The sequence below is a fragment of the Myodes glareolus genome, chromosome 27 (genome assembly GCF_982192425.1).
Source record: "Myodes glareolus chromosome 27, mMyoGla1.1, whole genome shotgun sequence".
Classification (NCBI taxonomy): domain Eukaryota; kingdom Metazoa; phylum Chordata; class Mammalia; order Rodentia; family Cricetidae; genus Myodes; species Myodes glareolus.
In genome coordinates, this window is record NC_142052.1 from 6064291 (window position 1) to 6079465 (window position 15175).

A 15175-nucleotide genomic window follows, 5' to 3' on the forward strand; every position below is an offset into this window, starting at 1 on the left:
TTTGTGTAAACTGGGGCGGAGTTGAAAGGAGGTGATGGGAACACGAGGGAACATGAGTTTGGTCGAATTTGGGAAGGAAAGGAGAGGGAGAGCAATGAAAGAGATATCTTGATAGAGGGAGTCATTACGGGGTTAGGGAGAAACGTGGGGCAAGGGAAACGCCCAGGAACCCACAAGGATGACTCCAGCTAAGACTCCTAGCAATAGTGGAGAGGGAGCCTGAATTGGCCTTCTTTAATCAGATCGTGACTACCCAAATTGCCATCATATAACCTTCATCCAGTAACGGATGGGAACAGGGGCAGAGAATCACAGTCAAACACGGGACCGAGTTCCGGGAGTCCTGTAAAAGAGAGGGAGGAGTGGTTATAGAGCAAGTGGGGTTAAGATCATGATGGGAAACCCACAGAGACAGCTGACCTGAGCTCATGGGTCTCTGGACCAACAGCTGGGGGAGCCTGCGTGAGCTCAAATGAGGCCCTTTGCACGTGGGTACTGTCTAAACTCTCTAGGCTGAATGCATTAAGAATCCTGTGCAACTTGGTTAAGGAAATTGCCCTTTCTCTTGATGTCTCCCCGTGGCTGTGAGTTCCCACTGCCCGTGCTGTATTAGCACTTCTGCCTAATATCTCCCAACCCCACCGCAAATCCTTTCGCTATATTCTGCATCTCTATTAGCATAGTCCTAAATAAAACTCTATTTTCTTTCTTTCTTGTAGTAATTTCCATTTAGTATTTCCAATAAAATGTTTCTTCTAACAATCTGCATTCCTATATACAGTATTAGAAATACTGGATAGGTATTTAACCATTTTGGAAATTCCAGAAGGTCATAATGATTTCATAAGACAGTTCCGTCATAGAAGACCGCACAAACAGTGTCCCTGGAATCCACTCTGTCCCTTCAGACATAGCCTTAGACTGGAGCAGATAGGGTGGTAATGCGTTCTGCAGCGCCACCTGCTGTTCTTTGTACTATTGCATACTGCTTTTAGTAAATACTGAATTTAGTAAAATGCTGATATTTCAAAACCGAATTTTGCTAAATAGAATTACAGGTAACACTGTACAAAACATAAAAATATTCTATCTTTATTTGTAAAAAGCCCCTTTCACTCTCAAGCAATGGTAAGCCATTCTCCACATCACAGCTCAAAGAAAGAAAAGTCTAGGATTTAATTTTCAATATTCTTTTTGAGAACAAATGTATCCAAGGCAAAAATTAAGTGAAATGCCATTAAATCAAAACTGGTGAAATTCTAGAAAATTTCTTCAGCAAGAGGCGTACAGCATCTAAGCAAGAGTGTGTTCCAAAAGGAGAAACACATGCGAGACCACACGTATCTGAGGGTCCGGCATTTCTACCCACACGTCACTGTCTGCAGCTGAGGCACGTATACGGTACAATTTTGAAGTGGGGGGTCTCTGGAAAGAGCACATCCAGTCTTCTGGGCTACCAACGGAATAAAAAGTGAATTTTAAGATCTAAGTGAGTGGAGGTGACAATGGTCAACAAGGGAAATTACATGCTGCAAATGTAAGGATTGTTCCTGCATTTGGAAGGTTTCCTGTGAGATTCAGCAAAACCGCTTCACTTTCCCAGGTAGTTTGTCATGTGTTCCTCCTCCTCTTTAGAGCAAACTTTACTTTACACTGTGGTTGTTGCGGGGAATGCAGCAGGGAGCAGGGTGTGCTCGGCTCTGAGCCGCCGGTGCCTGGGATGTGTGGCATGGCCGTCTACTGGAGTGTGCGCACGCGCGACCAGGAAAAGAGTAGGCTTGGATTTCTATCCTAGCTGAATATGCACTGTCTGTGAATTTCCTGAGGTGAGTCCCTTGTGCACAGAAGACTTGTCATCTTCCGTCTGTCCCCTAATATCTCAGAGCTTCCGATCTAGCCTGTCACCAAATGCTCCTGGGCCCCACCTTCGCCATGTTTTGTAACTAGTCTGTTCTCTGTATTCTCCACGGAACCCTCACTCAGGATTCTTTCCCTTATCCTGCGACAATCCTTTCTTTTTGTACATGCATTTTACTCTTACTTATATTTGTGAATTTATGGTTAGAATAACGTACCTGCTTCTCAAAACAAGCATATATGCCTTTTATTATGAATGGACTAACCATTATCTTATAATAGGTACAAATGTCATATAAAATTCAAATTATCACCTTAATAAGCTTTTCATACTGTACAAATTTGGCAGTGAGCCTTCCTTTAGTTCATTTCCCTTTTCTCTCTCTTACTTTTTTTTATCCCTTTCTCCACTCCCTCCCTCTCTTTCTTTCCCTCTTTCTCCCTCCCTTCTTTCCTTCCTTCCTTCCTTCTTTTGTTGTCTTCTGTTGACATTTGTACCGGGAATTGAACTCAGGCCCTCATGCATGAGCCTAGGTAAACCCTGTCAATCCCTAACCCTTGTGTTTTCAAGTTCTATTTTCAAATGAAGTTTTTATAAGTCATCTTGAACTCAATTCATATCTCGGGTCATCTTGGAATTTATGATTCTTTTATTTCAACCACCAAAGCAGTTGGGATCACAGGCTTCTTCGCAGGCCCAGAAAACTCTCCATGGTTTTTAGATCCTTTTCAAAATAGACACACGTTAGTCTCTCCTGCCTGCGTCATTTCTAACAACAAACGGACCAACCTGACTTAAAGTCTGCTCGCTAGCTCCAGCCATCCCTCCCATTACTAGCCATCCTTAAAAAGCAGCAAACACCTCTGGATTTTTTCTCTTTTTAATTCCCCTTCTATCTCTGTTTACAAATGTTACTGTCACTTTGTTGGCCTGTATTGTTATGCCCAGATAGCAGGGTCCCCCCAAAAGCTATCACAAAGGAGTCTGTGCTCGTACCCAGAAACAGAGACTTTATTCCATCTCGAGGTTGGACCCTCCGTCCATCTGGTATAGTGGTGAGGTCTGAGAGTTATAAGCCTAGTTAGGGTGGGGTTTTTAAGGTTCAGGAGCCCTGATTGGCTGATATGTGTCTGGCATGTCCTGGGGAAAGGGGATGGGTGTATACTGGGCTAACAAACATCAGGTGACCCTACCTATAATGATGGGAATGTTAATTAATTCCCCTTGGGTGGTGTGTTCCTGAGTGGCACCTGGGTAGTCTCTATGAGCCTGTAGGGCTGGACCCTACAGTACCAATGACTTGGATGTTCTAATAAGGAAAAGGCCTTTTCCTCCTTGACTTTTGAAACCTCCTCGCTTCAATCTCTCATCCTGTGAAGTAACTGGTCTCTCACATTCCTGTTCCTTATCCTACATTTCAAATTTAAAAGATAAATTGAATTAATCACAATTGAATGTTTTACAAATTTCAGTCAGATATACTGGATGCACAAACCCTTTGATTGCTGAGCTTTTACTACCTGCCTAGTTTTAAGATTATGTGAATTCATTATTTTCTAATTACCACATTTGAAGGATTTTTAACCTCAAGAAATCTCCAAAAGAAAAAAGCGTGGCTTAGAGTCTTATTTCTAGAGTGATCTCACAGATTTGAAGAGATCTGTTTGGCTTCTCTCTGAATCCCCTTCTGCTACAGACAGCAAGCTAAGTACAGAAGACTTTCAATATTGAAGCAATGTCTTGTTAACACGGCACATCCACATCTGGCCATCCACATCCGGTCATCAGGCGCTGTAATGCCCCTGCTTCTTCCCCTCCCATCTGATCAGAGCCACATGTTTAACATCTCAGGGAAGACAGTCCCTTTCTGTGGTGGCTGTCGCCACACTAGATGACTGTGTTCAATTCTCAAGACAAATAAATAAATAAAAACCAATAAATAAAAATACAATACAATCTAAAGCAAGACTCGGGAGCCAATTTGCATATGATGATGTTTCTTTTTACAGCAAAGGGTTATAGTTTTATGAGGTATGTGTTGCTGTACCAAGGATAAGAAGCAAATTAACTTACTTAACCACTTAATTAAAATTATTTGTCGTTTACTAACATATTATCACATTCTAATAAAATACACCATAATTTAACAATCTTCTAAAACCTCCCCTAAACCAAGCATGGGATTTTTGGCTTCATTCTTGCAGAAGGCAGCTCACTATGCTTTGACTGACTTCACTCACCCCTGCGTCTCTGGGCTGTGAAAGCTAACCCATGGGGACACTCAGATCTCGGTCCTGTCCCATCACTGATTAAGACACGTCTCCAGACAATTTGGATTTCACCTCTGCTCAGAATATACTGGAGCACTACAAAGACAGTGCAGTAACCGGGCTGAACACAGCCACCCCCATGTTTCAGGCATCACCATCCTATGCCACCTGTGAACCAAAGTGTCATCTAGCAATTGTGTCAGATTTTATCTCATTGTTTTAGCTCACACAAGGACGCATATGAAAGACTATCAAATAGCCATAAAATCAGAAGTGTTGATAAGGGACGTGTGTAAAAGATGGCTTTTGCGAGAATACTTTAGCAATAGAACAAGATTCATAGCATAATTTATGGTAATTAAAATACACATACAAAATATCATTGCATACTTTTTCTTTTTCGTTTGCTTCTTTTTAACTTTTTATTGATATGTTGTAGATTTCACATCAGGCATCTTGATCCCATTCATCTCTTTATCCCTTCACATCTACCCTCTGCCCCTGCAACCTCTCACCAAAACAAAACAAAATAAAATTTAAAAGAAAAAAAATCTCATTGTGGAAGCTATAGTGTGCCACAGTGAGTCACACAGTGTATACTTTAGTCCACACATTTTTACTTGCAAGTGTTAACTACAATGAGTCACTGGTCTGGCTCAAAGTCTCTGGTTTCTTCTATAGTATTGATACTTGGCCCTCACTTTGACTTCTCTTGGATATCCTCTTGTTGCCCTGTATCATGGAGATCTTGCAACTTTGGATTTGAAGGACTGGCACCATTACATTACTCCTACAGATTATACATGGAGTGGGCCAACTCATAGCCCTTGTCCGGAGCCTGGGTGGTAGGTATGTTGTCCAGTCCACCAGTTCTCTCTCATCCTCGTCACCAGCATGAGCTCTCCAGCCCTGCCCCAGTTAGCTCACCCTACGCAGCAAGCAGCAAGAGGTAGATCCAGTTTTCCTGTATTCACCCTTGAGCTGGCTCGCTGGCACCTACACCATCAGGTCCAGCTCTACTGTGTTGCCTAGATCAGGTGCAAGAGCCACTTTACCATGTGCTGCAGCTGGTGAGGGGCAGAGCCAACTTTCCTTCTACCGCAGGTGGCTCTGGGAGCTGGATGGGATGGGACCTTTCCCCCACCAATGCCACTGCCTGGCAGATGAGAAGCGAGGCCACAGTTCTTTCGCCCTCAGCTCACGCACTCAGGGTCGGCTCACCCATGCCCTACCAGTCCAATCAGTTCTACTGTGCTTTCTAGAAAATGTTCAGGCGCTGGCCCATGAGGGACAGGGCAAGTTCTATTCTCATGACCTCAGGGCCAGCTCTCCTGCCTGCCACAAATGGTGATGGGTAAAAAGCAAGGGAGGGTATCAATTCCTTGACCATGCAACCGTATATCAGATAAGGAATGGGACCAGGTCTCCCTCCTCATGTCCTTGGACTGGCTCACCCCTGCCCCCATCAACAGGGTCAGCTCTAATGTGCTGCCCTGGGGATGTGCAGGGCCGACTCTCCCAAATGCTATAGAGGGACTGGGTCAGCTCTCCCACCTGCTGCAGGTGGCAAGGGGCTGAAGATTATATCTAAATCTCAACCATTTGATTTTACCAATAAAGACTTGGGAACCAGATGCTGGAGTGGAAATCTGCTAGCACAGAGGAACAAAGAAAGCAGCCAGCTGAACTTCCTTCTCCACTGGTGATCCAGAAAGACTTTCTCCTAGGCCGTCTTAAACAAGACTCAAACTGAATGTCCCTCCCTTCTACTTACTGTTGTCTCTCTACCCATTCTCCTGACTCTCTGTTCCTTTCTAAGTCTTCTTCCTGTCAACTGGCTGCTTGTTCTGTCTCTTAGCCTGTCTTTGACTGTATTTAATCCTGGTTACAGTATTCAAGCAGAAAACGCTTGTATTAAAGGTGTGTTCTAGGCCTGAGCCACATCCCAACTAAAAACAAGCTTTTCCAGAAAGTAATGCAATCTCAGGCTTCCCAATGTGATCAAATATCCTGTAACAAGGGTGTAGTCGGAGGCTGCTCATTCATTCCAGGCTTCCCAGACCCAAAATAACGACACAGAAATCTGTGTCGATGGCAATAATGTCTGACCAATAGCTTAAGCATATTTCTGGGTAACTCCTGTATTATAAATTAACCTATTTCTATTAATCTGTGTATTGCCACATGGCTGTGGCTTATTGGCAAGGTTCTAGTGGGCTCAAGGGAGGTGTTTGTCTCTGGCGGTGGCTACATGACTCTGCCTTCTTTCTCCCAGCATTCAGTCTAACTTTCCTTGCCCAACTCTATTCTGCCCAATCATAGGCTAAGGCAGCTTCTTTATTCATTAACCAATAAAAACAACACATATACAGAAGGACTTCCCACATCACAATGTGTCCTTTCCAATATAAAAACCTGTATCAAACACATCGCAGGAGATCACTATTGCAGAGAAAAGGACCAGAGAAGGACAGAACAACGGGAAGAGGGCATCGTATTATAAAACAAGAAAATGATCTAGTACAGAAGAATAATTACTGAACTGAACTTGCAGCTCTCTTTGTGGTTGAGAGGCATCAAAAGTTTCAGTCCTCCCGAATTTCCAAGAATTGTACTAACAAGGGCATAGTACTTTAAATCTAAGGATGGATACTGAAGTGAATCAAAGAACATGTTAAACTTGTCAAACAGCCCTGTCAAAATGAGCACACGAAATACGGAGGAGTAGGAGGTCCTACAACAGGGAGCCCCGATGGCTTTGGAAGATACATTAGTATCAAATGGGGTAGGATTTTGGTCCCCTCTTTAAACAAAGCAACTACCTATATATGTAGCTTACTATGTAAAATTTAGCTTAGCACAAGAATTCACCATTTAAAAAGTCATATGCATTTAATCATATCCCATTATAAATGAAATGACCTTGAAATATAATTTAATTCAACTTTCAACTTTCTACTCTTGAATTATTTATAAAGGTTTTCCTGTATAGAGAAGCTGGCCTAAGGAAAGTTTTTTTTTTTCCATGAAGAAAGTGGCAGACTTTTAATAGCTTAGGCCAAGAACTTCATGAGGAAGAAACCTAGGAGAATGGGCAGCCGTGGTCCAGAAGAGATGTGTTCTGGTTATCTGGTCCAGACACCACCATGAAGAGGCACCAGAACCAAGGACTCTGAGCATCTCATGCCACTGCTGTCAGTTAATGGCTTCTTTGTGTGAAAGTTTGTAGAAGTTTGAATAGTGCTCATATAATTATGTAGCACAATCGCGGCATCAGTCAAACTAAAAGTTGATTATTTGTCATGTATTTCCCTTGATAACAGTTAGCAACCAAGAGAAATAGCATTGTCATTATGCAGTTAGTATGATGATATAAAAAATTTGGTGATTTTTTACCTCCAAATCTGATGGATTTTTTGTACTAAAGTATATTAATATTAAAATTGTTACTAATAAAATAGCATATGAGGAAGGTATAAGGACCTGCTGTTAAGAGCACTTGCTGCTCTTGCATAGGGCATGAATACATGTGTATCGCTTACATGGTGGCTCACAAGCATGATTAATTACAGTTTCAGAAAATACAAGATCTTCTTCTGGCCCCCTCAGACACCAGACACCTAGGTGCTGCACATTCATAAATGCAGACAAGTACTCATGCACATAATATAAAAATAAATTAATCGTTAGGATTAAATAAATTTTAAACATAGATTGTACTGATAGCATATAATATACAAACCTGTCCCTGCCCTCCAAAAAAACTGTGTAATGAGATGGAAACCAGTAAATCTTCAGTTTAGGTTGCTGTGCATTTAGAAGGGTTTCTGAAGAAAATTGGGTTCCATATGCTAGCACTGACCATCTTGATGAAGGAATGGCTGCAACCCCTTGCATGGGTAAAGTCTTGACTCATCAGAAGCTTGGTCTGCCAGGGTCCTGTTGTCATTGTTGCCCATTCATGGTGGGAAAATGGCCCAACTGGACTGAAGTTATATCTCCATGGGACAATGGAACAAGTTACACATGTATCAGTTACTAACCATGCTACTTATGATCCAAATGTGGCCTGGTATCATATTCTGGGCCTCTTTTTCAAAGGATGGAAGTAATGGTTCCCATATATTTCCAAAATGGTACAGCAGCTTTTATCAAAAAAGAATGGAGAAATTAGAAATATACTGCCACGAATCATAGTGAGCCATGGCTGAGAGTACTCAAATCCCAATCCCTGCTTATTGCTTTTTTTTAAAACAGGATTCAAGAGGAGTTGGGCTGCTAAGTGAACTAGGAACAGTACAAAGTAAAAGAAGGTTCTGGTGAGATTATAAAATCTCTCAATTGTGTATACCACCATATCTATTTAGAAATGTAAATTGAAGGCCCTCAATGGAAATATTGGTTTAATATTTCAAAGATTATCTATCTATTATATATGAATTAGAAAAATTCATAGAAAAACTAATAAAGACTGTTATGTGACTATTGATGTTAAGTCTAGTGAAGATTTATAAGGAAAAGTAGCAAGCCAAGCAGGGTCAATTACAAACATGTAGATTTTGAAGAGAAAAAGAGCACCAGGAAGTAGAATGAAACTAAGTCCTGTGTTCGAGGAGATAAATGGATTAAGAAATTGAGTACAGGGAGTGGTGAGCTCAGGGCAAACTCCCACCCAGCTAAATTTCCAACTTGTGAAAAGGAACTAAAGAGAAGCATAGAGCAGAGTGTGGTGGTCCATGCCCTTAGTCCCAGCACTGAGAAGGCAGAGGCCAGCAGAAGTCTGAATTTGAGGCCAGTCTTTTCTACAAAGCAAGAAGTATTGTGACAGCCAAGCTAGGCCATGATAGACAGAAAGCTGGTGAAGATGTAATTAAACAAGGCCCTGTGTTTCAGACTCAGTAAGGAGCAGAACTTGGCAGGTTCAGTCATGTTGTTCTTACTTTAGAGTTAAGGATAGAAGAATGGGGCTAGGGAATTTGCCCCTGTGACTAAAGAATGCAGCTGAGATCAGGCATGCATCAGGGGTGTAACTGAATGGAGACCTAACAGAGAAGGCATTGCATGAAGCCCTGAAGTTGAAGCCTGGATTTCCTTGGAGAACCAAAATGTTAGAGATGCCAGAATTGTGGGATACCTGACAAGGAGGAGAGGGGAACAGAATCAGCCCAAGAGAAAAAAAGTGTTTTGCAGTCAACAAAACTGAAGGGAGTTGGAGATCTGAAGCATCCTTTGACATCAGACATGGAGACACCGAGTCTGGAGTTTGCGCAGCTGGTTTTTGGTATTGTTTTTATCCAGTATTTCCTCACTATGTTACCTTCCCTATGCTTTGGAAGGGTAAGCTATATTTTGTGCCATTATATGTTAGAAGTGTGTGATCTGGTTTTTTTTATTTCTGATTTTATAGGGGATTACAGTAAAGAGAGTGCATGAATCTCAGTAGAGACATTGAACTTGAGTTTTTAAACACTGTTGAGATTATGATTAAACTATGCAGGATTTTGAGGTTTGACTAAATGAATTTTGCACTGTGATGCTGTTACAAGCTTATGGGGGGGTCAGGGAGTAGAATGTGGTCGTTTGAATGTAATCGGCCCCCAAAATCTCATAGGGAGTGGCACTATTAGGAGGTATGACTTTCTTGGAGTGGTTGTGGCCTTTTTGAAGGGATTGTGTTTCTGTGGAGTGATTGTGTGATTTCCCCCCCCATATGTTGTGAATATGTTTTATTACCATTGGTTAATAATGAAGCTGTTTCAGCCAATGGCTTAGCAAAGAAAGCCAGGTGGGACATCATAACAGAGATAAAGAAAGAGGAGATGGAGTCAGAGAGATACCATGTAGCTGCCGAAGAAAAAAGACACCAGGAACTTGCAGGAACTTTAACAGTAGGCCACAGCATTGTGGCAATACATTGATAAATTTAAAAAATGTGTTAATTTAAGTTATAAGAGCTAGATAGAAAGATGCCTAAACTATTGGTCAAGCAGTGTTGTAGTTAATATAGATTCTGTGTGATTATTCAGATCTGGACAACAGATCTGGACAAGCAGTTTCCACCTACAAAATGGCTCCTAGACATTTGGGGCTAACCCACGTGGAAAGTCACACACTCCGGGTCTGAGTGCTTATATGTCTGCTCAGGGGGAAAATAGCTGAGAGCGTGCCTGCCGCACAGTACCTGCACCTGGGAAAACAACTGGTCGCGTCAGCTAGGCATGCACAGCAGAAAAACATGGTAGATTTCCACTGCCATGGAGTGGCACGGAGACATTTCCAGGCCATGCAGCACACTGCATGACAGATTTAGCTTTTACTCAGACTAACAGGGTTTATGTGCTGCACAGAGCTTCCCAGAGTAAAGATGGTGAGCACGACTCCTACCCAGAAGTCCCAGAACTGGGGGTAAATGTACCTCTGCTACATTGAAAGGCCAAGAGAGGTGGGGCCAGCACCCAGGGCTGCCACAACGACATTTCAAATGTTTTAAGGACTTCAACTTTTCTTGTCAGTGAGACATGTCTGTTTCTGGAAGCACAAATTACTTCAAGACGAAGATGGGCATTGAAGAGTCCCCTTATGGAGCTTATTAGCATTTGAGCAAGAGACTGTTCTTGCCTGGACTATTTGATGGTATGCTGTATGAACTGGACAGGTAGGACCCACAGAAAACGACTTCTGAACTTGCCTAAAGAAGGTAAAACAAACTTTCAGGTTTCCTGCTTCATAGAAAAAAACTGCAAAGCAAGTGATGAACTTTGCCATTACAAGGCAGAACAGATCTTCAAATTTCCTAACGCATAGAAAAGTCTGTCAGATACTATGGTCTGTAGGATGGATCCCCTAATGTTCCAGAAGAACTTTGGGTGACTGTCCAGACAGCAAGATGTCTCTGTCAATTCTAGAACTTTGGAAGTTGCTTAAAATGTGTTTCCTATTTACTTAGGTAATACTGTATTCTCCTGGGGTCTTTGAAGAGTTGAAGACAAATAGTTATATTTATAGTTTTCCTTACTTATGATAAAAGATAAATTAGATAAAAAAAACTTTAGCTCACAAAAATAGGATAGATGATAAAATATTTTCCCATAATTTGTAAAATGTAAATGAACTAAATATTGTAACTACGATTCTTGCTTGATAACTGTTTCGTATGTGTAATTTTACTATATTAAGGTTAAAACCTTTCTTTTATTTACACAGAAAAGGGGAGATGATGTGGGATTCTCCTCTGTAGGCTGTGAATATGTTTTGTGACTATTGGTTAATAAATAAGCTGTTTCAGCCAATGGAGTAGCAGAGTAAATCCAGAAATCAGAAAAGAGAGAGAGATTAGGTGGAGTCATAGAGATGCTGAAGGAGACAGTCGCCAGAACCTTGCCAGAAGCTTATCAGTAGGCCACAGCCTTGTGGCAATACATAGATTGATAGAAATGAGTTAATTTAAGAGGTAAGAGCTATCTAGAAAGATGTCTAAAATACTGGCCAAGTAGTGTTGTAATTGATATAATTTCTGTGTGATTATTCGGATCTAGGCAGCTGGGAAATGAACGAGCAGTCTCTGCATAGAGTTGAGGCTGGCTTTGAAGCTTCTTATACCCCCGATACTTCCTGGCATCTGAGTCAACTTCATGTTGGTGCAAGATTGGCACTCTCAGCTACTCCTCCAGCACCATATCTGCTGCATGTTGCCATGCTCCCTGCCATTGGACAGAACCTCTGAAACTACATGTAAACTGTCCCAATTAAATGTTTTCATTTATAAAGGTTGCTTTCGTCATGGCGTCCCTTCACAGCAATAAAACCCTAAGTAAGACAACAAACATAATATATATGCAGAGGGCCTAGGTCAGTCCCATGCAGGCTCCCTGGTTGTCAATTCAGTCTTTGTGAGCTCCTAAGAGCCAAGGTTAGTTGATTCTGTGGGTTTTCTTGTGTTGTTCTTGACTCCTCTGGCTCCTACAGTCCTTCTTCCTCTTTTCTGGAGGATTCCCTGAGATCAGCCGACTGTTTGTCTGTGAGTCTCTGCATCTATTCCCGCCGGTTGTTTCATGAAGCCTGTCAGACAACCTTTAGGCTAGATACCAATTGAGGAGTATAGCAGAATATCATTAAACATCATTACGTTGACATTTCTTTTTCTCCAGTGGTGTTTGTGCTTGCTAGGGGCCATGTCAGAGAAGCAGTAAGTGGCCATTTCATCCCACAAGTCAGATTTTTAAGTCAAAAGTTAGGTGGCTGAGTTGGTGCACCATTTCCTCCACAGGTAGACTTTCTTGTCAAGAACTAGACACCGAAAACTAAACAATCTAATTTAAACAGGGGAAACAGATATGAACGGAGAATTCTCAAATGAAGAATCTCAAATGACTGAGATGCACTTACAGAAACGTTCAACATTCTTAGCAAATGCAAATCAAAACGACTTGAGATCCTACCTTACACCTGTCAGAATGGCTAAGATCAAAAACATAAGCAACAGCTCATGCTGGAGACGATGGGGAACAAAGGTGACATTCCTCCGTTGCTTGCGGGAGTGCAAAGTTCTGTACCGGCTCAGGGAATCAATATGTTGTTGCTCCTAAAATTGAGAATCAATCTACCTCATTACCCAGCAATACCATTCTTGGGTATATTAGCAAAGGAAACTCTACGAGGATACTTGCTCAACTATGTTCATAGCAGCTTTATTCATAATAGCCAGAATGTGGAAACCACCTAGATGTCACTCAACTGAGGAGGAGATAAAGAAAATACTCCATTTACACAATGGAGTATTACTCAGCTGTTAAAAGGAATGACACCAGGAAATTCAAAGTCAAGTAGATGGAATTCGAAAAAATCATTCCAAGTGAGGTAACCCAGATCCAGAAAGATAAACATGGTATGTACTCACTTGTAAGTGGATATTAGCTGTAAATGATAACCATGCTACAATCTACAAACCCAGAGAGGCTAGATATCAGGATGGGCTCAAAGAGGACACTTGGAACTTCCTGGGAAGGGGAAAGAGAGATTTTGAGGGGTTTACAGGGGGCAGGTGGGGATGGGAACATGAGGGATAAGATGGGGGCAGGTTGGAAGAGAGTACTTAAAGAATTGACAGGAAAGGGAGTCATTTCAGAGACAGGTAAAAACCTGGTACAAGGGAAACTCCCAGGAATCTGCAAGGATGGTCCTAGCTAAGACTCCTAGTGAAAGACTGAACTGTTATTATTAGAATTTTTTAACCTACGGACTATCTCATCAAAGCAGATTCTGTCATGGGAGTAGCCTAATCTTGAGCTTAGTAGAAATTCTTTATGTCTCTCTTTTCAATTATTTTTATGCTAATGTGATAATTAGCTTCAAACACATGACTTACAATAATTAAATTCTATTGTTGGAAGAAGATAATAGTGGAAATCCCATGAGTGGGATAGAAGTCGGTGTCAATCAAATTCATGCTTAAAGGTTTGTTTGCCTGAGAAGCGAATCTTGGGAGATTCAAATACCAGAGGTGGCTTTATAAATAACAGTGAAGTTCCTCTAAAGGTGAATCTGTAATTAGGGAGCATATATCCCTTGACTTTTACAGTGATTCCCACTGCTACATACAAACTATTATTTTCTATTTGTTTTTGGTTTCTGTTTATGGAAAATAGCTAATATGCACGTATAATAAGAGAAAAACCCCCATAGAAGTGATCACTTTTGAATTAAAAAATACTGTAAAACATTAGTTTGAGTGGTCTGAAGTTTTCTTTCAATTTTAATCTACAAAAAAAGTCAATTTCAAAGTCTCCAAATAACACATATCTTTTGCACAAAATTGATAACATGGAGAAAATTAAGCAAAAATGTTTTAAGCATTTGATTTTAATTATGATCTAAGCACATATTTTATATTTTCATTGACATTTTTATTTTACAAATATTTAATTATACTGTCTATGACATAACTCCATAAACTATTACCTTCTGTAAAATGTTGGGGATTCTTGCTGCCTTTAGACAAGTATTAGGCCTCTTGCTTATGCTTATTCTATGTTTTTGTTACCATTAGTTTTCAGTAATACTTTCATAATTCATGTTTGCAAATATTGAGAAATTCTACTGGATTCTTTAGCAAGGCGCTTTTCAGAAACATTATTTTACTGCAGTATGTAATACTGCTTATAATTTTGGTAAGAATGGTTACAATGGCATAATTTCTAACATGGATGAATTAAAGTATTCTTATATTTGCTGAAATTTTAGAACATTTGTGGTTTTGGTTATAGTTTCCAAGCACCAAAATAGCAAAACAGGGTATGTATGTGTTTCTTGTGTTCAAAGTTTAAGTTATATTAATTATGATAAAAAACCTCATGTCATAGAAATTGGAAGAGGTTTCCTGGTCATTGGAGATATTGTTTATAGACAATATTCAAGGTACAGAGAAGTGCTTTTCTACTTTGCTTCAGATTTAGAACCCCTGGTGCTGCTGTTTCAGTTTGGTACTGGAGGCAGGCATTGCTTCCTGCTCACACAGCTAGTCCATGGCTTGCTCCTGAGACAGCAACTATAAACGGTTTCAGATCTCCAACTACTTATAAAAAATAACATACATCTCTATAGCAATTTATAAGTATTTCACTATTCCTTTATCATCAGTGTTTAGTACTGGCTGCAAGAACTAAAGCCCAATTAGAAATGATGTTTCCCTCTAGCTTTACTTGAAAAGTGGTTGTAAGATGTCTAAAGAAGACAAAACCATGGAGTTTCATTTAAATAGAATATTCTGCACTGTAGAAATGAGAAACATAAAGAATCACAAGAATAAACTAGTAAGGGGTATTCTTCAAGGAGGAGAATATGCAATCATGACTTTGTACATTAGTATGTTTATTGGTATTGTCTTTGCTCCGTTGATGTTTAGGTAGTCATCTTCGTAAGACCTTATAGGTGTAGCTACTGACATTTCTAAGAGATACAGTCTCCCAGAAAACTCCCTGATCCTCTGGCTCTCATAATCCTTCAAACCCCTGAGCCATAGGTACAGTGTTCTGTAGATGTATCCATTGTG

At 40.7% G+C, this 15175-nt stretch overlaps 1 protein-coding gene across 1 annotated transcript in view; it reads right to left on the reverse strand.

Moving 5' to 3' along the window:
* Window positions 1-238: 238 nt before the first annotated feature.
* The window catches only part of LOC125399984 (cadherin-related family member 3-like), a 124954-nt gene continuing 110017 nt past the window's right edge, over window positions 239-15175 (reverse strand). The window contains exons 22-23 of the mRNA XM_087902227.1: window positions 3152-3268; window positions 239-343 (exon numbers count right to left, since the gene is read on the reverse strand). Of these exons, the coding sequence (XP_087758353.1) occupies window positions 239-343; window positions 3152-3268 (222 nt within the window). The remainder of the gene's footprint in view (window positions 344-3151; window positions 3269-15175) is intronic.